Source organism: Zonotrichia leucophrys, chromosome 19 (genome assembly GCF_028769735.1).
Source record: "Zonotrichia leucophrys gambelii isolate GWCS_2022_RI chromosome 19, RI_Zleu_2.0, whole genome shotgun sequence".
Classification (NCBI taxonomy): Eukaryota; Metazoa; Chordata; class Aves; order Passeriformes; family Passerellidae; genus Zonotrichia; species Zonotrichia leucophrys.
In genome coordinates this window covers 7,694,142-7,721,828 of record NC_088188.1, presented here as the reverse complement: position 1 = coordinate 7,721,828, position 27,687 = coordinate 7,694,142, and the positions used below count along the sequence as shown (strand labels likewise).

The 27,687-nt window shown below is 41.7% G+C and overlaps 1 protein-coding gene across 5 annotated transcripts; it reads right to left on the bottom strand.

Moving 5' to 3' along the window:
• Positions 1-210: 210 nt before the first annotated feature.
• GOSR1 (golgi SNAP receptor complex member 1) lies at positions 211-27,523 on the bottom strand. Of its 5 annotated transcripts, none has more exons than XM_064729354.1 (9): positions 27,478-27,523; positions 27,015-27,129; positions 25,352-25,439; positions 25,049-25,156; positions 23,901-23,992; positions 23,672-23,746; positions 9,559-9,588; positions 3,933-4,015; positions 211-2,404 (listed from the first exon to the last, which is right to left on the bottom strand). In XM_064729354.1, exons 1-9 carry the CDS (start codon positions 27,506-27,508, stop codon positions 2,280-2,282), a joined length of 747 nt encoding a protein of 248 aa, XP_064585424.1. In that variant the 5' UTR covers positions 27,509-27,523; the 3' UTR covers positions 211-2,279. The 5 variants fall into 5 exon arrangements, with proteins under 5 accessions (XP_064585424.1, XP_064585425.1, XP_064585423.1 ...); XM_064729355.1 differs by having other exon boundaries at positions 1,774-2,404; positions 27,021-27,129; XM_064729353.1 differs by lacking the exon at positions 27,478-27,523 and adding an exon at positions 27,279-27,428 and having other exon boundaries at positions 2,136-2,404; positions 27,021-27,129.
• Positions 27,524-27,687: the final 164 nt, after the last annotated feature.

Genomic DNA, 27,687 nt, shown 5'->3' with positions numbered 1-27,687 from the left:
AGGCTGAATTTGGAATTTCTCCTGAATTTGGAAGCCTTTCCCTGGGCCAGATGCAAACACATCCCTCCAGGGAGCACAGCACAACACCCGCTCGCTCTGCCAGATGATGATGAAGGGAAAACTCCAAAGATAATTAAATGTATTTTTCAACACAAAACTGACTCAAAACCAGCACAAACAGAAACCATGGAGGGGCTGCCAACACTGAAACCGTTTCCAGTAAAGCTTTATCAGAGATAATTCAGCATATTTCCATTATTTTATACTAAAATATATCAGTTCCTCCAGAACATTTTCATAACATGAAAAATCAATTATGTTTACATATTTATTATAATCTACATATTTTCCATAGCAGCTTTTTCACAATAAGATTAAATATATGCACCAAATAATCAGTTAAGTCCAATAAAAAGACTTGTTATAAGATTAAATAAATGAATTTATTTATGGTACTGAAGATCTTATATTGCCAACTATAGAGCAACCAAATCCTACAAATCCTAAACAGATGCACAAGTGCTGATCAGGGTCCCTTAGGGTGGAGGAGGAATCAAAAAAAAGGCAACAGGGAGAGTTTGATCTCCCAACACACAGATCCATTAATAACCCTCCTTTATCCATCAAGCTTTTTCATAAACCCCCTTAATAAACACTTCATCTCCAAATGGGAACATTCCCAAATCAACCAAATAATCACCCTTTATTTCAAATTCAAGCCCCACAGTTTTACACATCTTAATTCCAAATGCTTCCAAATCCCAATGGCAGGATGGCTGATTAGAAGCCCTTGTTGACTTTTTAGCACAGGGTTATTAAGTCTGCAAAGAAGCCTTTAAATCCAGACATTTTGGGTGTAACAGTGTGGGTTTGCACACTACACAAGTCTCCATTCCCTCCAGCTCACAGGCACTATAAAATGAAGTAAAAAATTGTGTCCATCCCGCTGGACTCTGCTCCAGAGGAGAACCTGGGGACTGTGTGACATTTGTGGGTGATGGAACACATGGAATCTGTTAGGAGCACTCTAAGTGGATTGTGAAAAGAGTTAATCAAGTTCTTAGAAAGGTATTTCAGTGCCAAGGCTTGAATTTATTGGGTTCTGATATGACAGATGGAAAAGTGTTGTTGAAAGAGCAGAAAAAGCTGTGATCTGGGAAGCTGCAGAGGTCAGCTTTGTTTACAGACAAACAACAGGGTTCTTTTTGCCTGTCCAGACCAAGAAAAAGTTTTTCCCCCCCAGATAATGGTAAATAACACTTGTTTCACTATTCATACAGCTCTTTGCTAGGAGGAGTTATGTCCAAAACCTTTGCTATAACCATCATCATTTTCATTTCCAATCAACAGTTTAGATCATATCCTTCTTACCTGCACTATCAGAATAACTTCACCTAAATTACAGTATAGGCTTTGTAAACTGCTTATTGTGTCTTTATAAAGATCTTTTATGATGCCAGCCAAAATGAAAGTATTTGCACCCAAAAGATTCCTTCAGGTGAACTCATGTTTGGTCACTTTTCAGATGACTGAACACTTGAGTAAACAGCTGCTGGGACACTGTGCTCCCTTTTTACACAGTGGGACTTTGTCAGTCCCTTTAAAGCCACAAAAAATCTTATGATCTCCCTCTGAGGCTACTTTCATATTCATGTTCTGTGCAAAAAGTGAACACAAACCCCCTTTTTTTTGTTAACTTTGAGGGATTTGTGTGAAGCACAGTTTTCACAGCATGAATTATGCAGAAATAACTAGAATCTCAACCAGGAGTTAAAAAGAATTACAGAACATGTATTTAGTAGTAAAGCAACCTGAAGGCTTAAAGCTGCAATATTCATCTCTCAGGGTGAAATTCAGTACTGGGCTGGGATTAGAGGGAAAAGCCTTCCTGCTGAGCTTCCATACAAGGCAAACTTAATCCTCTCCCACTCCCCAGCCAGCACCAAACCTCCCCAGCACTGCTGAGCACTGGAACTGCTCCCCCAGTCCTGGTTAAGCATCCCATGGGCACTTACCTTGCAGTGAGAAAGGGAATTAAAGACAAACAAATCCCACCAAATTTAACCCAAAGGAAGGTGAACAGCAGGGGAGGAGAAACACTGCGGCTTCAGCCCAAGCCCAGTGTCAGTGTGTAGCATCAGAAGCTCCAGACACCCATGCTGACAGCCCCAGCCAGGAGCAGGCTGTGCGAGTCTGATGCTTCCCCCAAGTCCCTTTTCCTTGGCTGGGAGGAGGGAAGGGTGTGCTGAGGTTTGGCAGAGTCCAGGGGGGAGCAGCCATCAATGGAAGGCGTAGAGGAGCAGCAGGATGGTGCAGACGCCGATGACGCCGCCCAGGATGAGGGAATCGCGGCGCTTGCGCAGGTTGATCCTTTGGATCAGGCTGTTCACTGCTGGAAAACGGTCTGGGAGGGCTCTGAGTCAAGGGCACAGCACAAACAGGGATTCACCAACAAGCCCCAAAGGCTGGATGGGGAAATGCCAACACTGGGACCATTCCCAAGCTGGGGGAAGCAGGAGCAGCAAAGGCTGCTGGACAGGGAGCAGAATTACAACTGCACTCCACTGACTGCAGACCAGCAGAGAAAGGGAACAGCCCAGAGCTCACAGTTACACACAATTCACCACCTGACCACCTCTGTCACCCTGATTTTTTAAGATTTTCCAAGCCTTCTGATGTTTACATTCTTGTAGCAAACTTTCTCACACACTTTCTGTAAATAACTCATTGGTTTGCATTCTTTTATGGAGGAGGAGAAATTTGATGGACTGTTGGTTTGTCCAGTGTCATTGGAGAGGTGGCACTTTCACCCTCCAATCCACTGTCACTTTTGGAAAACTAAAAATGTTGGAGTCAGAAAATAAACTTCCCTTTTCTCCACCTTGAGAGCAGCAGTGTGTGCTCATGTTGTTTCATGCCCTATAGCAGCAACCTCAATCACCAGCATTTTAATCTCCACTATGTGAGGCTTAGTTACTTTTATTAATTGTGTTTAAATGAGAATAATAAAAAAAATGGGGTGGTTACATAAAACATCTGTGGAATTTCTTCAATGAGATTCTGTTACTGGTAAAGAGAACAACCAAAGGAATTTCTTCAATGGGATTCTGCTACTGGTGAAGAGAACAACCAAAGGCATTTGACTGAGAAAATCCTGCACATTGCATGACCCACACACTGTGCAAGCTCTGTAAAACCACCAGGGTGTAAATCTATCTCTTAATGTACAAAATACAACTGCCAACAAGACAATCCGAGCTTCGTGTCTTTGGAATCGAGAATCTTTTTAAGGCCAAAGCTTACTGAGATTTTATTGGAATGTTCTTGCCAGCTGCTAAGAACTGTAATGAAATTTCTGGGTTACCAAGATGCATCTTTCCAGGATGTCATGTGTCTGACCAAACAGTGCTGACATTGTCTATTGAAGAAGGGAAGGAATTAGTGGGAAAACCACAAACGTGCCTGACTTGACAACGTGGCACAATCTTCAGCCCTGAGACAGAACATGCACAGAAACCAACAAGCCAAAATCTCACAAAAGTGTGACAGACAAGAGGATGCTCAGGCCCTCACTTCTCTAAGCTGTAAACCACAGCAAGCAGTGAGGAACACCAAGCTTCAGCTGTTTTGAAAGCAAAAAGCAGGACCTGAAATGAAATTGTACTTCTAGAACAGCATACAGCATGGAAGGAAGGCCATGAAACGCTGTTGCAGGCCTCTACCTGAAAATAAATCCTGTTCATTTATATGCAGTGCTGAAATTTGACCAAAACCAACTTATTCACCACATTTCCCATTAAGATGCTTCAGTCAAGTTATCAGGTGAGCCTGATAAAAAGCTGACCTGTTTGTCACTGCTGATGACAGAGTGAAATATTGTGCCACAACTCTCCTGAGGCACAGGCAGCACCAATACTTAGGGAAAAGGATACTTGCCAAGGTATTCATCTTGCTTTGTATTGACTTCAACATCCCTCTCTGAGAAGTCATATTTTCTTTTGTTGCCATGGCAATGCTGGGGAAAGAAAGAGGATCAAGTTGTTGGTGCTAAGAATAATCCACAGCTCCCACAAGAGGAGAACAAGCAGGGAATGCTTCTGCAGAGGCCAATGAATGGGGTGAAGCAACATGAATGAAACCACAATTTTCCCATTAATCTCTCTCTTTTACAGTTAAATGATTTCAGTTTTATGTGAACTGTTAACAGTATGAAACTCTGAGATTTCTTGAAACAGGCAGGGTTTGACTTTTCTCCTCCAGCCCAAATGAAAACTGGTATTACCTTACAAGCAACATAAGAATTATGCTCTCATGGCTTAAGCTTTAAATTTAGAAGTTTGTTTCATCCCAAATGATGCTTCCATCACAGCACAGAAAAAAATCAGTTTCTGAGATCTGGTCCTAATTAAGAATATCCCCCATGGTATATAAGTTTTCATTTTCTTTGTTTCTTTACCAATACAAAAATGAATTTCCCATTTCAAATTTAAAATGTTTTGAAGGTCAGAAAAAAAGCAACTCTGCTCTTAAAAACAAGATATTAAATGAAGATTATAAAGAACTGTTCAGTTGACAAAGCTTGAAGACACAGTGCCTGAGAAAGAAAAATATGGCAAATACTGCTCTCCTTGCTGGCATGTGTTTCAAAAATACATAAAGCAGGACAGAAATACAACAAGGCTTCATAATAACTCAGAAAAGTCACCTCTGCTGCTGTTGACTTCATCTACAGGAATAACAATGATTAAAATAAGTCCTTGGATGAGTGTAAGAGCCTTAAATATGGAGGGGAAATGTTCTGGAGGAGTAAAAGTTAAGTGGAAAAACACTACAGAAAAATAGAAAAGGAAACTAAAGCTGTCATTTCAGAGGGAGGAAAATGTGAAATGCTGCTTTTACCTGATACAAACATACAATTTTTCAATGCAGGTATTTTAGTCCTCTAAAGTAAAAAAACAACCAACTCACAAAACCACTAAAAATTTGCTGTTAAGAAGAGCACTCAGGGAATTTTGAATTACTAAGAATCGAGTTAGGAAAAAAAAAATCCTATCTGCACACAGGAAAGTTTGTTCAGTAACCTACAGATTCCCATCTCCCACCCCCACACTGACTTGATATTTGTCCAGATGAGTTTTTAATACAGTGTCTCTCAAAGCACTTCTGAATTAAGTCCCATATTTTTGTAAGATGCATCCAATGACTCATTAAAACATCCATTCATTTACAGAAGTGAAAACACAAAATGATTTCCAGTATATAAAGTGCTCCTGAGCCACCTCCAAAATGCCTTTAGAAATAATTATTCAGGGAACACAAGGTTCCTGCTTTAACATCTGGGGAGTGAAACTGTCCATTTCATATAAAAAGGCAGCATGTAAAGGGTTAAGAGATTGAAACCAATTTAATTTTTTTTTTATCCAGTATTTTCAAGAATTTAGCTCAAAGGGCTGGGTTTTACTGGAGAGCTCTGAAGGAAAAAAACCTGGGGTAATTATAATTTTTAATATGATATGGTCTAGTAATGAAATGTAATTGTGATATTCATGAACAAGAGCTTAACTGGATTCCAGCTACTATTAACAAATCAAAATTCAAGCAAAAAGCAATGTTGTTCACGTATAATTTGATTATTCAACCCTTGAGCTGGTTTATCTAAGCCTTCAGATCTGTAAAGGAGATTATTAAATCTAAGAAGCAGCAGAAATCAGAGTTCCTGGGGACCAGTCCAGAGATTGGTTCTGCATCTTGAGCACTGCAGATTCCTCATATCCTCCATCAGACAGTTTTGGTTCCATTCCCATCCCTGACATATGTTCATTGACTCGCTGCTGCCATTGCCTCACTGACAAATGCAGATTTTAAAAAAGGAATCCCATCCTTGCCATTCACAGGATTGGCCCCATTTAGTCACTCCCAGCCCAAGCCCAGATCTCAGGACCTGGTTCTGCTGCTCCAGAACTCGTGTGGACCTTTCCCATCACAAGATGAAACATTTCTTACTGGAACAGGGATGACCCCAATTCCACATTTCACTTGGAAGCCAGCAGGAACTATTCTCAGTGCTGCACTGGCTGGAACTACCAGAGCTGGGTGTAAACCAAGTTTCTAAAACCAGATGGTATCTGGCCTGCTCTCTATATTTAATATTAAAGCCCTGCTCAAGCACAATGCTCAGCATTGCTGCACTACTGGAGAAACCTCTCCCAGCTAAGCCCAAGGTCACAGCCATAAAAACCCCACCTATCTCCTCCCCAGAGCAGCAGGAGAAGCTCAAATTCCTGTGCTTGCAGTCATATTTCCCTCAAAAGTTCTGCCACATTCCAAGTTTGCCCTTGATTGTTCAGCAGTGCCGTGGGTATGAGAGCAGCCAAACCTCCCTCCAAAGCAAACCCAACTGATATTTGTACTCAGTCTGCTCTTTTCACTGGCATCAAACCCTCAGGGTAATAAACACTTCCAGGCATTATCCCAGATGGACAAGTCTAACATGCAGAAATACACTTTTAATGCTGCCTGAGCTGGAAGCAAAGAGTTTTGAGTTAAATTAATGTTTAAGCTGTTATTTCACCCCACGCTGCAGCCACATCCATCCAGGGCCACTGAGGGAAATGTAGCAAAAAAATCAACTCCTGGCTTCACCCATTGAGACACATCAGTCAAATCTACACTGCTGGAGAACTGAAACAAAACTCTAAAGAAAGAAGTTGTGTTATTAAAAATCAAATAATTCACGTATTACTGGAACTCCTGCTTCATTTTGCATGCCATGAATCATACTTGCTCATTGAAATTCATGACAAGGTCTATGATTAGGGAATGGACTCTGTGACTGTGCATAGAAATGAAAGCTCTAGGTTTAAATTGGTAAAAATTCTGATTGCATCACTTATTCTTTGTCTGGAGATACATTTCTATCTTTGTATCTCTAAATATACACATATGTGTGTGCATCAATGCATACCTACACTCACAGCCTGGCAAATTCCTTTATTCCTTTATTTATTCCATTGTTTCCTTTAATGAAGCCTAAGATGAGAACAGAAGAAACATTTCCCCAGGAATACAAGTGATTTTGCCTGGACACTCTGGCAAGGTGGTTGTGAAATGAGAGAATTCTTCCAAACGTGGCTCATGTCTTTAAAAAGTCAACACTCAGTGCAGCTGAGCTTTTCCCTTTTATTAAATCCTAATTACTACCTAAAGAGATAGACCAAATACATGAGGAGACCATTTAAAAAAATAGAATTTATGGCTTTGGTTTGGCTTCAGTCCAATCTGCCAATATACAAACATTGATGGATCAGGTCTCAGAAACAGAATTACAATAAAATGCTGAGAACTTGTCACACTGTACAGACAAAACTATAAAAAATATTCCAACTGAGCCAACATAAAAACAGAAATTGTTAGAAAACAAGAAATAAATGGTCTGCTATTTTGGAGGAGTGAAAATGTTTGAAAATGAAAACCTGAGAACTCCAAACATATTAAGCAAAATCTCTGCTTATATTTAAATCTGGCCAAGAGAAGTGAAGGCTGTTCCAAAAGAACTGCAGTACAAAGTATCACATCCCACTCGCTTCTGGAGAGAAATATGCTGCAGTAAGAACCCATGGCATGTAATTCATTTAAAAATTGATTAAAAGTTTAGTAATAATGACACATCTGGAGCGACAGCCCTGCTCAGTGCTGTGGTTACTGAATCATTTCAGCTCAGGTGCCCATGCACGCCCTGGCACGGATGTTGGCTCCGTGGAGAGCCAGAGTCAGACTCCTCACTTCTCCTAATGACAGAAAATCAGAGCAAGGGCTCACAATTAGTGCCTGCAGCTCGTCAACAAAAGCCTCTGCACACACCAAAATGTGCTTCTCAATGTTTGGAATCAGTGCTTAGTAACAAAGCCTAAGGAAATAAAAGTGTGAAGGAAATAAAACGTGATTTCCTGACTGGCTTAATTAAAAAATGAGTAATGAACTGCAGCAGATGTAAACCTTGAAGACAGAGCAGTAGCCAGAATAAGCTAATTACATCTCAAGGAATCTGTCCTCAAACAGCTTCTTCTGCACAATTCCCTCTTTTATTTGGGTTACAATAGATAAAACAATTGGTGAGTTGGGTAAACTCCCATCTGGTAAATTCACTTGGGAGGCAGCAGGATTTGCCATCAATTAATGTCACACCCAAACATTTGCCATTACTGGGACCACAAGGAAAAAAAAATTCAACAAAAAATTCACCCTGGTTTTAACAGAGGCAGAATTCAACTCAGATATAAGTGGAATTACATTTCCTACTCCATGTCGTTACCAAACAAGCTCTTTTTGTACCAAAAAACTGTAAAACATTTCTGGCAACAACTCAAGCAAGAATTTACTCCAGATAACAAACTGTGCAAGGTTGAGAGCTCTGAGCTCCTCTGATGACACAGAATCCAGAAGCCAGGCCAATGACATAATTACCAGTAATTACATGTAATTTTGCAGGATATTAAGAGTAATAAATCACCATATGCTGCTTAATGTTCTGCTTACTTGGAGTGGCAGCAAAAAAGAAATTCACCCAACACTGAGCATTTCTGAGATGGAAAAATAGGGTTACAAGCAGGGCAATAAAGGAGAGGAAAGGACTAGAACCCAAAACAAATACAGCTGGGCTAAGCTGGAGAAATATTTCTGTGAGGCTGTGGTAAAATTGCACCACATTTTCAGGTATTATTGCACTGATCTGGCTCATCCCTGCACACTGATGAGGTTTAACACATTCTTCCTCCATGTTAATTATCCTGAGCCCACTGTGTGCACTTAAACCAGCCCTTAATGGACACAGCCCTGCTGCAGCTCTAATTATTCTTCTTGATCATTTATGTCACTACATGCATTGTCTGAAAGCGTATCTTACTTGGCTTCTTACCTTTTTTTTCTTCTCTTTTGTTTTAAAGCAATAATCTAAAATTTAAAGCCATTAAATTGGGCATTATTACAGTTTGAGTTATTGGTCTGCAAAAGGTTGGCTTGGAAAGGGCACAGATAATAAAATTTGTGTTGCTGCAGTTCCATAATGTCTAGATTAGTTAGAGAAGGTATCATTTAAGTATCCAAACAATGTAAGAAAAGATAAATAAATGTACAACAGCAATAACCTCTCAAGCAGTTGTGGTAAAAGCCCTCACCTCTATCAGCTGCACACTGGGTGCTGAATATTCTGAATACATTGGAAGGCACAGAAATCAGGTTTTACAGGAGTGTCACTGTGAGAAGGAACATCTTCCCTACAGGAATAGCCCTCAGCAGCTCAGCCTGGGATTCACTCTGCTCCAAAGGTGATTCACCCAAATTGTCTAAGCTAGGGTGAATAAAATATTTAAGCAACATTCCTATGTCAATATTGAATAGAAAAAACCCAAACCAAACCCAGCAGCAATTCATTGTAGTACTGCCAAGGAGCTGGAAACAATACAGTTACTGTATAAATATAGGGACTGATATATTTAGACACAATTTAATGGAAATGCTGATTGTATGGAAAATAATGAAAATTTTTACATTCATTCCTACCTTATTGTTTCTTCTATCAGTCGATCTGAGCTGAAAGCCAAAAGGAAAAAAACAAGTTAAAGAAAGTAACAAGCACTAAGTACTACTTTAGATCACTAATCAATGATCCCAATCATCATCCTAATAAATTTGCTCTTAGAATGTTTTATTTCTGGATGTTGTCATATTTTGCTGCTACACGGGTTTGGTTTATACAGAGTTTGGAGAAGATGCACTGGAGGAATGTCATGGTGTTCACAGGGGTCTGAGGATGAGGGAAGAGACGAGGATCTGACTCCATGTTTCAGAAGGCTGGTTTATTATTTTATTATATATATTATATTAAAACTATACTAAAAGAATAGAAGAAAGGATTTCATCAGAAGGCTGGCTAAGAACAGAATAATAAGGAATGATAACAAAGGTTTGTGGCTCGGACTCTCTGTCCAAGCCAGCTGGCTGTGATTGGCCATTAATTAGAAACAACCACATGGGGCCAATCACAGATGTACCTGTTGCATTCCACAGCAGCAGATAATCATTGTTTACATTTTGTTCCTGAGGCCTCTCAGCTTCTCAGGAGGAAAAATCCTTTTTCATAAAAGATTTTTCAATTTTTCATAAAAGATGTCTGTGACAGAGGAGCACTTCCTAAGTGTAGCAAGAGCAGCTGCTCAGGAGAACACAAAACACTGAGAAAACAAGAAAAGGGGAAATAGCTCTGAGATTTATGGAGGTCTGTTTGGAAAGGAGTATTAGAGAGAGGAGCAGCTAATTTTATTGCTTTTTAATCCTGCCCACCCCTTCAAAAATATCATTAATGATGAAAAAGCTGAGATTGGGTCCATCCCAGACCCTGCTCAGGATGAGCTCCCCAGAGCCTGGTTCATGCTGGCAGAATCCTCCTGTGGAACAGCAGCTGGATGAGAGCTGGGCTGATGGAACTCAGCCCAGCCCATGTGTCACACACAGCCCTGGTGACAGTGGCCCTGTCCTGCCTGTCACACATTGATCCAGCCCTGTGCAGAAAGGGCAGCCCCAAGCACAGCACAGAGAGGACATTTCATTTAAAAACCCAACACACATCATTAAAGAGAGTAACAAGAGCCTTGGAGGAGTGCAGCTATTTCCCCTTTTCTGTGCTCAGCTTTCACACAGGGTTTTCATCACTGCTTTGCAGGCAGTTGTGAAATGTCACAAAAAAAACCCTCTTGTCACAGCAATCAATATCTGCAATGTAACCCTGCCATGGAACAGGTGCCTGCATCATTCCCACAGTGCACCCCTACAACTGCTCTGTTTATCCCACAGATTCACACAAATTCTTGGAGGAAAATGGTAAAAAAAATTCAGTTTGCAGTTTGAGGAGGAAATCAGCCTGACAGAAAAGCAGTGTGATGTTGTACTGGCTACTGCTTCCAGTAGTAAATCAGAACTGATTGCTTCCAAACTCCAAGATGCCAGCAGGGCATGGCCACCTCCATCCTGCACCCTCCTCATCCCAAGTGTTTTGCCAGCCCCCAGAGCAGCACAGCTCTGCCTCTGACTCAGCCTGAGCTGCCTGATTTGGAACTTTTCTCCTTCCCACAGGAATTCTGGAGATCCCCCCACAGCTCCAGCTGGAGGAACGTGCTGGGCCACGTGTGTGACCTGCTGGGGAGGGGGACAGGCAAACACAATGACTTTATTCCTCTGTGCAGAGAACTCAAAACACCAAGGTTGCTATTTCAGGCTGCCCATGGTTAGAAATACAGACACAGAACAGAGCACTAAAAATATTTTGCTCAATTTTAAGCTGCCAGGGACTTGACTGGGGCAGCAAACAGAGCTGCACTCTAAGATTCACATCAGCTGTGAGCACGTTGGTTTAAGCAAATAAAATCAGTTTTATTCACAGTGTGGTGTTTATTCCACTGGCACAGGGAAGGGAAACACCCTGGCTGTGTACACAGAGCAGTCTCACAGCATCTCCCCATGTCCCCAAGGCAGGCAGAACAGGAAAGCAATGCATTAAAGATTTCTGTAATCACTGAGACTCCCAGAGACACAATCCAGCTGAGAATGTGCCTTTCATAGATAGTCTCTAACAGACTAGTGTGTTATGTGGGCAGGGCATAATCAGAATAAACTGCAAAACCATTAGAAAACAGCAAGAGCAGTGCACAAGAATGAATCATTTTAGAAAAGGTTCAATTCTTTTTAAAAAATATCAATGAAAAGGTATTAAATCCTTGCTGGTAACAGGTTACACTTAAAAAAATTCTGTGGAAGAAAACGTTACAACAGCCCTATTAAAAAACCTCCCTTAGAAAAATCATTACCAGCTCTTTGTCCATTTAACTGATGAAATGATAGAATTTTTATGCTGATGAACTGAAGATGACAGAGAAGCTGAACACTTTTACAGACCTCAAGTGAACCAGGATGTCCTCCAAGGCTTTTAGAACACCCAAATTAGGCTTGCCAGTGTGCAGCAGGGACACTCACTGCTTTTTATGCTAGGGAAAGCTGTAGATGGGCAGTTTTATTCCTTAGTCAGACACATAAACACAAAAACTGACTTAAAAGCTTCAGATTGCATGACACTGCTTTATTTTTCCATGTGTATGTATGTTCATACACACACAAAAATTAACTCTGGGAATGTGGTTACCTGTAAAATGATGATAGGAAGTCATAAAAATGTAAAAACCAGTTTTGAGCACCAGCACAAACAGGCATGAGCTGCAAATGCCAACAGAGGGCATTTAGCAGGCATCTGAAACCTCAGGATCAAATGTGTCTCAATTGATGTGGAGTGACCCCAAATATTTAAAAGGATGAGGTGCACAGGAGTTTTCTTCAGCATGAAGATGTGTAGGTGAGGGCAGACTCAAGGAAGCACAGATTTATTAGCACAGCTTTCAGAGTGTTCCTCCCAGCACAAGAACAATCAGCTCTTGAGAGGATTTCCAAACTCATCCCTCCCTGCCATGTGAACAAACCCCACAGGAATGGCCATGGCACTCCCTGGTAAAGGCAGGCACAGAGAGCAGGAACATGGCAGGGATTCTGCTCTGCAGGTTTGGATTGCTTGGCAAATGCAGATTGTAAAGTTCACTCACAGTGACACCCAAACAGAAGCATCTGTTTCATTCATTTCACAGCTCATAACCATAAAAATAAGTCAGATTTAAGGAAGATCAGGAACACAAAGTACAACAGGGCCCAGAGACACAAGGGAAGTTTGCAGATCTCTGACTATTAATAACCTGCTCTCCACAAATAGAAGCTGTTCTCACAATTAAAAATAATGTTCATTTCCCAGAATAAAAAACTAACATAGAACAAGGCAATTGTGCTTAACTTACATATTCAAAACACTACAAAAAGAAGCTCTTAAATGAAAATCTATTGACTTTGTTCTTCTGCTGTCCAAGCAAAGACAACAAACCCAGTGGACATTTCCTCATGAACACCCAAGCAAAAAATGGTTCTGGGCATTATTAATCTGACTTGCCATCTGTTTCAATAAACTCTGCATTTTCACCTGTCCAGACAGACAAAGCTTTTTAAAAATCCTACAGGAAAGAAAGGCTGGAAGCTGCTGAGGCAATCAGCTCCTGTAGGAATGGCACAAGCCCAGCAGAGCCATGCAGATGGAACAGCCAGGCCTCTGTGCAACTGCTGTCTGCAGAGGGTGGCACAGCTTGTCCCTTAAATATGCACACAGGTAAATTAATCTGAAGGAGAAATTAAGTGAAATATGCTCCCCATGATAGAAAAGAGTCCTGCTCACAATATCAGGCTTTGAGAATTAAAAGAAAGCATTTTATGTTGTTTGTAAGGCAAATCTGTGTGTCTGTACTTCAATAAAATTCATTAATAGAGATGAATACTTAGCTGAGTAAAACTCATCTGCACACAACTCATCTCACAAGATGCTTTAAACCCTTCAGATGAAATTAAGGGCAATATTATCACATAGAATAATTTAAAAGGGATAGGGAAAACCCTGTAGAATAAACTAATATAGCACTTAATAACTATTTTCTTCCTTTCAGAAAGAATAACTACAGAAATAATAATTTTACTTTGTTCTTTCTCTAACAGCAAGATAAATCACTAAGTCTCTGCTCTCTCAAAGTGCTTCCAATAAATCTTTCAGATTTTCACACTCCTGGATCACCAGGCAATGTGGAGCTTCCAGGAATGCAAATCCTACAAAACACATTCTAATATAAATCTACAGGTATGAGGCAAATCTGATTTATACACTCAGTTATTTCCATCATCATAATAACAGAATAATAATGAAAAAACCACGGTGCACACACACACACACAAAAAAAAACCACATTTCCAACTCATTTTTTCTGCTTGCCATCAACATTCCTTATCATATTAAAAATTCATAAAGTCATTAAGCTCTTTAAAAACTTAAGTAGAAGAATGTAAAGCAGAACACTTTTTTTTTTTCCCTCCCTGTGATATTCCAGATTTTGTAAGACTTGTCCCAAGTTTGATTCAATTTAGTTTCAAAGTTGCTAAAGAAGACAAGAATTGGTGTAAAGTGTACTTATTTATTAAGAGCAATATATCTGACCATGAAGCACACTTCTTCCACTTCCAGCATGAGAAAACCTGGCTGGCCAAAACCAAAGGCATGAGGCATTTTCAGGGATGAACACTTTCCCCACAGAAACCACTCCAAAAGCAAAGAAAGGTTCCAATACTGACCCAAACTGCTCTTTTTTGTTGGTTTTCTTTGAGTGCTAATTCAAGCACAAATCAGGATGCTTAAGAAATGCAATTTTGTCACACTGTCTGTTGCAGAAGGCAACAATCAAACACAAAACCCAGCACAAATGTGAGCATTAATCAATGTATAAATTTGCTCAACATCATCACACCTACAATCTCTGAACACCTCAGTGAGCTTATTTCTGCACATCTCAGAAATCACTTTCAGTAAGAATGAGGAATAGTTGCAAAATTGGAAAAGAGAAAAGCAAAATATCACGTTGCTTTTCATCAATGCAAGCAGTTTGTTAAATCTAGAATGAAAGGCACTGGAACAGAATCCATTGCTCTAGGCAAGAGTAAACCAACATTGGCTGGTGCTGAATTTCTTTCCAGATGGAAAGAAATCGTACATGAGGGCAAAAAATACACAGAAGGCATCTCTTTTCACTGCAGGGAAAAATCTGCCAAAGGATTTCCAGGAAAATAATCTGGTGAAACCTCCTCCAACTGCAACCCTGTAACACAAATTCAGCTAAAAATCCAACTTCTAGCTACATCACTGAGTAAATACCTCACCAGCTCATCAGTTCCAGCCATTTGGAGTTTAGATACACTAAGAAAAGCACTTTCTTTGCAGCTAACACCTGTAAACACATAAGCAATAAAAAGATTAGTTGTTCCAACTCAGTTTAAAGGAGGCAAACAGGTACCAAGGGATTTTCTCCCTTAAAACAGGGATCCACCTTCACAACATCTGTTTCTCCTGGATTTCCAAAGGGTATAGCCTGCACCTCCCCTGAACTGCATGGAGTGGGAATGGTCAGAGTGGAAGAACTGTTTCTCTAAAAGAGGAGTTAGCCAAGAAAGCTCTTTGGCATGCAGACGACTGGGAAAGTGCCTGAGAGCCCCAAGAGGGTGAGCAGCAGCAATACTCCTTCCCTTAGAGCAAATCTATAAGGGAGTAAGAGCTTCTCAATAACCTGCAGGGTTCAGTTTACCCAAAGAAGTCAGGTAAAAACTTTAAAAATGAGGGCAGCTCCTGCTCTGCACATGAAGGGCACAAAGCAGTGCCAGGGTGGCACCACCAGGGTGGTGGGAGAAGTTCTTGGAGAGCCTGACCCTCCCCTATAATTGCTCCATATTACCCATAGGAACAAAGTGAAATGAAGTGAGCAGGGCAGGCCTTACTGTAAGTCATTATCAGCAACCACAACTGTCAGAACAATTCCAGTAACTTCCTAATGGACTCCATCGGCATTTCCTCAAATTTTACATCTGCACGCTCTGCCAGCAGCCAGGGCAGGGCTGCCTGCACCACTCCCCTGGTTTCAAACATGGAATTTGGATGGGATCTTGAACCAAAGGGAAAACCCCTCCAAAGGAAGCAGTTCAGGCTCTGCTGTCTGCCATGACCTGAGTGCAGTGGAGCTCTCCCAGGATAACCTGGCACGGCTGATTTGTTGGGCACACACACACAGGAGATGCTCAGCTTACAGCAAACACAAGCTGTTTGTAATCTGTGCTGTAACAAAATAGATGGGATCACTTTTCTAGCTCAGTGTTTTTTGACTAAAGCTTGGCAAGGCTAAAGAGCCATGCTACTATTCACACATTCCTAAGTAAAAGAAAAACACAAGGTGGAATGTCTTCTGCAAGAGACCCATCACATAAAAACCTCCATAATTAATATCTTTTTAATTCCCAGCCCAGCTAACACAGAAATGAAGTGAGATTTATCCTTAGGATGACAGCCCAACTTCAATGTAGTATGAAACCCTAAAATCCTCACTGACAGACACGTGCTCTGCTCCCTAACTGCATTTTCAGTGCTGTGGGTTTGAGGGGTTTTTGGGAGAAGCTCTGTGGCTTTCATGCAGGGCTTGGCTGAGGTACCTGATTTACAACTCTCTACCTGCCTGTTAATTAAAGCTGCAGAGTTAACTATGCAGCATAACAAACACTTGTGGTTCAAAATGTAAAGTGCACACAACATTTCAACCATCCACAAGCCAAACCCAGGATGCAATTCATTAATGGGTAAAGATCTCAGCATTTTTCTTCTGACCCAATTTCCCAGGGTTCTCAGGGCTTTTTATCTGAGACTGAACAAGATGCATTCTTCCAGAAGTGCAACTAGACTTGATATAAACAAGGCTCTCAAGTGAGAGGAAAACACTCTGCATCTTTCAAATTACAACAGGACTGAAGTCCTTGAAAAGTTCTAAACAGAACTCTATTATTAGGATAAAATAGGGATGCTTTAAGGGTAATTTGGATCTAGTTCTGCTTAGCATCATGGGTTTGATGGAACACAAAGGAATCTGCACAGCAATCATTCAGCAGCCAAGAATGAGAACCTAATTCTGATGCATTAGGAGAGGTTGAAATTAAATAAAAACTCAAGAATGACATTTATGCAGCAGTGTGGTAACTTTCCAGAGATACACTCTGCATATGAGAAAATGGAAATAATCACTATTTAACATATCCATACACATCAAATTGAGTTCAACAGCTTGTTTTTACTGGAGGATCCAATAGCAAATAATGAGCAAGCACTTCTGGCCCTAAGGAATAATGAAGTGCACAGCCACACTGACAAAAAAATGACATGCTGCATTAGAATATAAAAGTGATTCTGAGATTGCACAAAAGGAATTCTATAAAACTCCACAATTGTTGATTCTGTTGAAAAGCTGCACCTGCTTTTCAGAACCATGCAGGAAGGATTTCAGCACTCCTGAAAGCCCTAATTTCAATACAGACCTTCGAGGGGGGAAGCTGTCCTAGTTAAGAAACAACGTTGAAAAGAAAGCTAAAAACAAATAAAACATGCATCAGTGACTTGTTTATTTCTGAAAGGAACAAAAAAACTTCAGAAGAAACCACAGAGCCCTGAAGTTTGAAGTGTGGTTTTATATCCTTCCCTTTCCCCAGATTAAGACCAAAGTGCTGTCTCTAAGGGGAAGCCCAGAATCAAGAACCAGAGCAGAGTTTTTTCCCAGACACTTTTTTTTTTCCATTATATATTCAGGCAATCTTTCACTCTGTGAGGGTTTGCTCTTTAGCTCCTGCAGACATTCATAAACACCTACAAGAGTTTCCACAGCCACTTTCCCTGGGTACATGGAATTTCATCCATAAACCTTCACTTTTTATACAGATGAAAAGCAAACAATGAGCTTGAAGCTCTTAATGTCAATGTGGTTACATCCTTTGCCACCTGGATAATAATAAAATTCAGTTTTGTACTGGGAGTTGCACAGGAAATTCCCAAACTAAGTTTTATGCTGTATCTGGTGGGTTTGATGGTTTTTTTTCATTTTGTGTCCCAATCACTTTAGACATATTGAGGTATAAAAATGTCACAACAGTCATCAGTGCCAGGGAAATTACTGATTGCTGATTGTTAAAGCAATCCAACTATCAGGAAAGCATGCAAATAAACACTGAGACACAGAGGCTTTGGTTTAGTGGTTTGGGGTAGAGGTTTTTTCTAAGTCCTAAATACAGCACAGGAAGATTAAAAGAAATAGTTGATTTTACCTTAATGAAGCTCAAACTATTTTTAGAAGAAAAAAACCTCTTAAATCCTGAACTGCTTGGCTGATTTTCATGATCTTTTATTAAGTTATTTATAAATAATAATAATACCCAAGAGAGCATCTTCCTTCATTGCCTGGAAGCTTTGAACCTCCCCAAATTCTCATTAAACTACTTCAATAACTTGCTCATACAGTCACATAATTATATATAGTGAAGTTTCTCCTTTCCCAGAAGACACAAATTGTCTCCCTCTCTGAACATTATTTACTATTAAATAAGAAAACAGCAAATTATTCTCAGTCTGGGCCAGCAGTTGAGCAGATGATGTGCCCAAATGCCATTTTCAGTCTGGACTGTGACAGGGGAAGCTGATCCAGCCACTTCCAGAGTGCCAGGAGTTTTCAGGAGACAGAGGTTCTGCCAGCAGCCTGGGAGATAAAACCCATTCAAGCCCAGACACAGATAAGGCTAAAGCAAAGAATCACTGATGCAATCAAGAAAACTCTGCAGCCACAGAATAGGAGACAGAGCAGAAAGACAGACTGGAATTGTATTTTGAAACAGGATTACAGGACAAGCTGTTGTGCATCCTTAAGTAAGCCTTTGCAACACCAAAAATCCTCCTTTGCTCAAATCCCTTCTTTGCAAAGCATTTTCTTTGTGCTGCTGCTCAGACAGAGCACAGAGCCCTGCCCCAGAGCTGAGTTATTCAGTGCTAAGGCAGGGAGGTGATTACCACAGCCAAACGGCGCTGGCACGCGCTTTTAATGCAGCAATTTCTCAAACTTCTTCCAGAAACAAAGAAAACAAGCCAAGAGTGTTTGGGAAAACAGCAGCACACCATTGCCTGAGCTCTTGCAATTAATGGCCAGCAGAGAGATGCTTTAACCTAGATTCCCCATCCCTCCTTGCACTGTAAATTCCAGTTCAATGGGCAGAGTGCTGCAGCCCCAGATCCAAACCCTCCAAATGAGGGCCATGCAGAGCTCCTCTGTCCTCCCAGGGCAGAGCTGGTTGGGTCTTTTTCATAACAGAGCAAAGATTATTCATTCACCAATTGCTGCTTCAGTTAAAATCTGCATTCAAATTAAGAGAATGGAACCACAAGAGCACTGCATTCTGCTCTGACATGAACAAAAAATCAGTTTAATTAAGAGGCAAGTTTGGTAATTAAAAAAAAAAAATAAAACCCTTCCTAGGGCTGACGAAAGTGGAGCTCAGCAGTTCTGAGGCTGCAGAGCAGGCAGGCAGCAGCTCCCAGGGAAGGGCTGATCACATTCCTCCCTCCCTGCTGCTTCTCCAAGCACCTTGGGATGGAAAAAGGAGTTGGTGAATGAGCTGGTTCTCCTGAACTCTCTGTTTCCAAGAGGAGATGAAGGAGATGAAGGACTGATCTGAGTCCCAGCTGGAGCAGTCACTGTGTGTGCTCTGCAACTGGAAATTGGGGAGGGGATGGGAAGGGAGGCAAGCACAGCTCTCTGGTCTGAATCCAACCCTGAAGTTCCACTGAAATCCACAGGAAGCTGAGCAGCAACAGCACAGTGAATGGAAATCAGGGCATGCAGAGCAGAGAACAGGGACAACAAAAGAAAAATAAATTCTATTAAGGTAGGAAACTGGCAGCTTCCTCCCAAAAGATCAAATCACCTGTAATCAAAAACCCTGCAAGGTGTCTCTGCATTTTGTTGAGCTGATTTCTCTCTGCAAATCAGGGCTGAAGTGAAAATTTGTCAGGAAAGACAATATTTCGAGGAAAAACAGTCACTAAGGCACTCCCTCCATAAAGATCTTGCCTGTACCACCACCAAAGTATGGAAGCAGTTTTCCTGGTGATTATTCTCTACTCAATGTGCCCATTTCTGCCCAAACAACAGCAGGAAATTTCAAATAGCTCTGCTGATAACAAAATCCCATAATGAAAGCAATAAAAATGTTTACTACTCCAGAGTACTCCACATACATGAAGCACTGCACAAACATTAATTTCTCCTCATCATCTCAGGTATGTATTATTAATCAGCACCATTACACAACTGCTGCAGGTTCCTGTTATTTCTTTTGCTCACTCCTCTTATTCCTCTTTTCTCTTTCCCATGCAGCACAAGTCCCCTCTGATTTGTTTGCTCTCCTCTTTTTCCTCCTTCAAAAAAAGTTCCTCACCCACCTACTCTGGCACTTTGACCCTCTCTGTGCCAGTTTTGAATATTTTAAGACACACAGGGGTGTCTGAACTCTTGCAGCAGGTTCACCTCATCTACCTGCACCATTCACACATGAGACTCCAACTAAGAGGATTTATAAAAATTTTTATTGTATAGATTCACTTCAACTAAGAGGATTTATAAAAATTTTTACTGGATAGACTCACAGGCTGCATAGCAACACTCAGCAGAAACATGCAGTCACCTGACAACAATTAAAACCACAGCTAATGAGATCTGCACCACACAGGCACCTGCTTCACCACCAGCCACTGCTTTTAGAAAGGGATAAATGACTAATTTCTGAGTGCTGATGCTGAGTAATAAAGCAATAATCACAGACTTGCCCCACAATGACAGAACTGGTGTGTTTTCACCCAGTTTTACAAGGAATTCATTATGGGTAGTAACACCTGTAATTTCAAGCTAAACTTCTGAAGATTTCATCAATTTTTACACAAACTCATCACCCCCTGCTATCACTCACCTACAACACAAGGGAGATTTTCACTTGCATACACACACAATATTGCAAATTTAATCAAGGACATTAATTCCTTCTTTGCTGACTTAGACTATAACTCATCAATAACTGCAGAATTTCTCAGGGCAGACTCTAAGTTAACAGAATTGTTTCCTCTGAGGCAGCACTTTCCAGAGCAGTTTTAAAATGCTAAGCTAGATCTATTCATCAAAATTGTTCTCTTTAGATGGAAAACAGCATTAGAGGAAAAAGGATGACTTGTTTGTACCCCTGGCCAAAAGCACACAAACAGAGAAGATGAAATACCTTCAGGGAATGGCACAGACCCAAAAAAACAGGATTTCAAAAATGATCAGCAAACATGACCATGATAGATTGGGTATTTCTTTAAGCATCTGACATGCCAAGAAATCTGAGGTATCAGGTAAAAATATCAAAAAAATGTATTACTATTAGGGTATCAGTACTCACCAACATCTGTCTGCCAACCTTATTTATATTAACAGGAGTTAATTTTTTATTTAAAAAATTAGGTGTTATTGTTCATATCTCCAGTGGTTGGTAAAGCTATTACCTGTCTAGAACTCAGAAACTGAGTGACTTGGACACTTCATGCCTCCTATCCACAGCCAGCAGAACTTTTTCTGGAAAGGAGAAACAAGTCTCCTTTCCCAACAAAAAGCTGATTTACACAATGGACTGAGCAGCATTGAAGCTTTTGAAGGGAGGAGAACATGATGTGTTTTGTGTCACCCTCCCTGGTGTGGGGAGCAGAGCACAGGGCCCCCTGTGCCCCAGCTCCAGGGGATTCCAGGCTGGAAATGGCACAGCTGCCAGCAGCACTGACACAGCAGCCAGCCCCTCCCTGGCAAAGGGAGGCCAAATGCACCCAGGATCCTCATGGCTTAATGGAGAGCCAGGCACTGGCAGGGTTTCCTCAGTGCTTTTTGCCATTCCCTGCTGCCTAATGTGTGCTGGAACCTTTGATTCATCAGCATCTGGTACTCACAGATCTTTCACTTCCTCTCCTTTTTTAGGATTACCTACATGTGTAGCATTAAGAGGATCTTCTTTGTGGTGCTCACAATGTGACAAAAAAATGAAAGAGGCAGATTTAGGCAAAAAGCAGAAGTTTCTTGTCTCTCCTGTTGCTCCCCAGTGAGACACCCCACAAACAATCCCAGCCTGCAGCTTTTTGAAGGGAATTCATGGAAAACACAGCCCAGGGCAAAGCCCAGTTTGTGTTTATCCTGTCTCACATGTTGTGCATGAAGGGAAAGGCTGACAGAATATCTGGCACTCAGCACTGGGGCAGCAGCTCACACATTCTGTTATCAGATCATGCAATAAATATGTAATAGGTTGAAATACTTAATATAATAAATTAGGCAGGGTCAAGAACAAGTGAATTCTCCAATATCTGACATGAATATGTAATTCCTGTGGCATCACTACAGTGCTTTAGAGAATATAATAATAATACATTGCAAAGTTTATATTCCTGTGTCTGTTTTTCAAGCTCTTTTCATCGATTTCACTCCACTGAAAACATTTGGATTTTTACTCCTGTCTCTTCATGTAAATATATTCATCATCTACTTCTGTCAATTAGTCTGGCACCAGGATTTACTGCACTACAAATATTCAGCATCATGACTCACACAAAGCCTGTCAATTTATCCTAGGAGCATGTTTGGTGTAATTTGCCAGCTCCTGGTGAATTCTTGGGACCTTTTCTTAGCTTTTTGGCATGAATAGCTCATTAACTGCTTCCTCTGAAGACAAATATGTTAAAACTCTCTAATAATTTCCTCTGCCAGTATCTTTTTCTAGGCTTACTGATTCTTAATTCAAAAGTTTTGCAAGCTTTGATTTCCTGCCAATGTTGTCTTCTCCTTTTACACTGGATTTCTTCACAGCCCTTACAGTTATCTCCACCTTGCAGAGTATTCCATGATTAATTTGGCCCTGTTTACTAAAGACCCTCAACTCACAGTTATTTCTGGTTTTCTTTTCCTCAGTGTTATGGTGGGTTTTTTTCAAGTCTTAACATTTTCAAATAATGACCCAGAAGGTTTTAAACTATTTCTAAAACTGCCTTAACTTTATTTTTCGTGCATTTTAATCCTGTAAACATACTGCAGAGTTTAGTATATTTAAAAAACCAAATCATCAATGCTTCAATAAATGTTAGACTCAAATTCTGAAGATATCTGCCAGAAAATGTTTAGAAAATGCTGTAACTTTTCTGCTCTTAATTTTTGCAAACTTTTCAAAGCAATGGACTCAGGGCAATATCAGTTTCTTAAAAGGGTATTTTACAACTCCAGAAATATTTAACCATTCTATTTCAAGATCATGCTTAACAGAAGTCCTAATTCAAGCTTTCAGTCAATTAAGTTTTAAATACATTACAGAAAACTGAGGATGAATTGGTGATAAGCCACAACTGAAAAAAAATTTGATTTAATTTCCTGTAGATGTTTCTTGTGCTGTTTTGGCTATAAACTTAAACATAAGAAAGCCACATGTAATTATTTATTTATTTGTTTTTTTAAATGCAAGCCTGCCCTCTCGTGTGAGCCTGAGATTTAGCACAACTACAGGCAAGGAGAGAGGCAGGAAGACCTGAACTGTCTCCTGACTCTCTAAAAACCACAAACCCTCCAGCTCTTTGCTCTCACCTGTGCTGTTTTTGCTGAACAAGGACACACAAAGCAGCTACTCATAACTTAATGCCCTCTCTGCAACAGGAATAAAAACAAAGTGCTTTCTATTTGGCTCATCTGCTAACCTAGAATCAATTTGCAAATATTTAAGTGCATAGGTAATTCAGGAATTAATCTCTTCCATCGCTTTTTGTCTAGAGACAAAAGGAGAAAAGGTTTTTCTCTGTCTGACTGACAAAAAAAAAAAAAAGGAGAGGGAAAAACCAGCCAAATCATGAGAGTTTCTATTTAGTTTCTTAAGCTTTACCCCAGTCAGAATGAAAGGCATGCACTCCCTTGGGAGGAGGAGGTCTGAGTCACAAGTGACTTGCAAAAGCCCCTGAAGACAACACAAAACTGGCACTGACAGGATCCTAAAGCCCCAATCACTGACACTGCCAAGCCATGAACATTTAACCAGCTGAGTGAAATTCAGAGAAGTCAGGCAGCAAAGAGGAAACAACACCTACTTGCGGAGGTGCTCGTGCTCCTTCAGGAACAGCTCTGTCCTCCTGTTGTTCACGCCAGAGCCGCTTTTATAGGACCTGAAATCCAACAGGACAGAACCTCACTGAGAATTGTGACTTCAAGGAACTTCTGCTTTATTCAGAGCACAGACACATGAGCTATGCCAAGCACTCTCTGCACATTCCCCCCCTGAGGACAGTCCCACACCTTTGCTGTACCAACACAACTTACTCGATGTCTTTCCGTACTGATCCCAACAGGTTCTCCCTTTCTCGTATTGCCAAGAAGTTTGCTTTGGTTTTGTGGAATTCGTGTGTGTAATCCTGTAATGACAAACAGTTATCCCAAAATTAGGGTCCTGAGGTCAACTGAGCAACACAACACACCCACAGGAGATCCAGCCACCTTTAAAATTGTCAGTTGTTCTCGAATACAAAATGCAAGACCAATTCAGGAATTTAACAGCAAAAATGCTGGAAGTTAATCCAAAGTATTCTTAAAATCACTGCTCTTAGAGTAGTTGCTAAATTTGATGGCTGCAGTCACAGCTGTGGAGGGAAATCCACTGCAATTCCTTCTCCCAGTTTCAGATATCCTCACCTTCCTGATGAATTGGTGTGTGTTGAAATTTCCCATCAGAAGCCCTAACAAAACCTACTTCTTTGGTGTGGTGAAGACGTTCTTGAGTTTATTCTGTTGTTATACCAGATTAATAAAAAAATAAAGATGACTGCTATTTTTAAGATGCAATTTTACATTTCAAACCATTTCAGGCAGGTGGTACTTCTCAAAACACAATTTAACTGGCAGCTGGAGTGCACCTAAACCACTGTAACCATTCATACAAATGCTATTGCTTTTCACACTGTGTATGGATTGCACAGATACCAAACAGAAATCAAACTGTACACAACCAGCCAAATAAAATATGCATTTGAAGACTACTACACCATGAAAACATGGTTAATTTATAGCACTGACTGGTAGCTTTAACCATCACATTTCCTTCATCTCCCTTGAGAAGCTTAGGAGCTTTTACAATCATGTTTTCTGAAGTGTGACATTCCCTCGCACACTGTTACATGACAAGCCACACAGACAAGGTAATTCATTACATTTCCCCTTTTGCTATATAAAACCCACCCACACAAGGCAGCACCCTTTATTGTTCTCTCTCAGCTAAGTTCCAGTCACCAACATGACATAAAAAGCACAATTTTCTTCAACTCAGAGTTCAGCGGGTGCCTGGAGAGAAGCGAGATGGAATCAGTGGCATTCACACCTCCTGGCGAGACACTCTGTGATACCAGCAGAGATAATAACAATAATAATTTTAGCCAAAGAAAGAGCAGAAAGGCAGGGAGGAGGCCCTTGGTTACCTGCAGGATGTCCCTGTGGCGCTGCAGCGTGTGCATCAGCGCCGCGTTCAGCGACGGCACGCCCGCGCTGTTGGTGTACTCTGCCATCTTGTCATTTATCCCAGTCAGCTGCAGGAGGAAAAGCACCCAGAAAATGAGAAATGGCTTGTTCTTGCAAGAAAACTACAATGCACAAGCTGAAGGAAGCAGCTAGACGTGCACAGCTTGTTTAATACCCACACTGGGATTTCCTAATATCCGTCACAGAATCTGGATTGTGATACTGCCTAAACGCTGAAATCAACCCAAAGTAACTCGAGTTACCTTTCCCAGAAGTTGCTCAATTTCCACAGCCATGGTCTCAAACATTCTGTCCTGGCTTGATCCATTTAGTAGAGGAGTTGTGTCAGAGCTAAGGAGAGGAGGAGGAGCAGTTACTGCAAAGTTGCATCATTTCATGAGTGCCAGAAATAAGGAACCACCAGTGACAGGGGTTTGGAAAGCTCCACTATACCCAGGTCTGCTAGAGATCAAATAAGCTCTGAAAAATTACATTTTCTTATTCTGCATGGCTTTAACTCCTACCTGAACAGATAACACAGTATGACCTGCAGGAAATAAATACCACCTCTCCTAGAAAGAAATGCCTGACACCTGTCTGTACCAGTGTCCTCCTTCCCCCAGCTTTTAATCTTGATTTATTTATTTACTGGCAGGAGAGAGCACTGCACTCTTAGCATGTTACTCCAGCAACACAATCACAGCTTAGTAACAGTGTTAGGACAACCTGTGACCTATTAAGCAATCACTGTCCCCGCAGAGCAACACACACCGCACCATTTATCACAATTAGTTTCACACACCTTCCCTGCTTGCTTGTAAACTGAAACCACAAGGAAAAGTCACATCCCAGACCAGCCTGCAGATCTGTGATAATACCCCTCAGAGATTACTCATGGCTCTGGTAATCTGCCTTGAGTGAGAGAAGTAGGTTTGGCACAGGACAGCAAAAATAATGAAACAATTGGATAACATGGGAAGTAACAGCACAGAGGCAGAAACAAAAGTGAAACTAAAACTGTTCAAAATTATCATTGCTGAGATGCTCTCAGGCTTCCAAAACTGTAAATTGAGGGAGAGGTACAAAATTGATTCAGTTATTAAATAAAATAGAAAAATATCAGCACACATACCTAAAGCAGCAACACACACAACTGATACATTTAATAAGGAAAGAATGGACAGAGAGGTCGATAATTCCTGCTGTGGAACTGCAAGGAAGAGCTCACCTCTGGCTCACAAGATACACCTGAAGAGTTTTACCACATTAATTCTTCTAAATGTAATTAAAGCAAACAGAAACTACCTCTGTATATACACAGAGACCACGTGTATATACACACATCTAAAAACACATGTGCAGCTCTTATTATTCTCATTAACACTGACGTGTCCATGGCAGAGGGGTTGGAACAAAATGATCTTTGAGATCCCTTCCAACCCAAGCTGTTCTGTGATTATTACTCACCTCAGCAGAACGACAGGAAGAAACAGGCACTGGTTTTGAAGAGAGGGCTTGTTCCCTGCACAGCTGCTCAGTGCTCCAGTTCCCTTAAAACTGGGATTACACCAGCACACCTGGGAGGTGTAAAGCTAAATTCCCCTAATACTGAACTCCCTGAAAACCTCCTGTTAGTTTAATACAAGAAAAACTCAGAATTAAGCCAGTGTAACAAGCATTAAAAAGCTCACTGAGCACACACAGGCCAAAATCCAGCTTTCCCCAGTGACCTGTCACCCACAGCCTGACTCACACACCAACATCACATCCAGAGCAGCACCAGCAGCGAGAAGCGCTGAAAGCTCCCCAGGAATCCAAGCCTTGAGAGCCACAGGTGGGACCAGCACTCAGCAAACGATAAAACCGCACCAAGCACCACAGGCAGCGTTCAAAACATAAAAGAAACATAAAGAAACGGGCTAGTACCTATACCTGTCGCGTCTTCCGTCTCGGGAGCTGCTGTAGCTGGTGCAGAGCTTGCTGAAGGAGACCAGCTTCAGGTCCAGCTCGTTCTCCAGCTGCCTCGCCTGCTTCCTGAGATCTGCAGGGCCCGGGGACAGTCACGGACCAGCCCGGGGACCCCGCACCTCCGCGCTCCCGTAAAGAAACCCACAGGGGACAGGGGACCCTCGAGGCCGGGGCAGCCCTCACGCCGATGGGAGGCGCGGCTGGGCACCCGCAGCCCCTCACCCGCAGCCCGGGAGGGTCCGGCGGGGCCGCGGGCTTCATTCAGCGAGCACCGGCGCCTCATGGCTGACAGGCCGGCACCGCCCGCGCCCGCCCCGGAGAGAGCAGAGGGGTCTCGGTGGCGGCCCCGCCCTGCCGTGCCCAGGCCGTGCTCCGGTGGCCCCGCAGCCGCCCCGTGCCCGCCGCCCCCCGCCCCACTCGCCTTCCCAGTAGTTGCTGCTCCCCGCCGCCATCTTTGTTGTCCAACGTCAGCGCGGGCCGGGCGGGGCAGAGCGGCCGGGGAGAGAGGGGCGAGCCGGGCCGGGCGGGCCTCCCGCGGCAGCGCCGCGCAGCGGCCGGGCGGGGAAATACCGCTACCGGTCCCCGTCCCAATCCCGTTCTTCCAGCCCCGATCCCCATCCCAGTGCCTCTC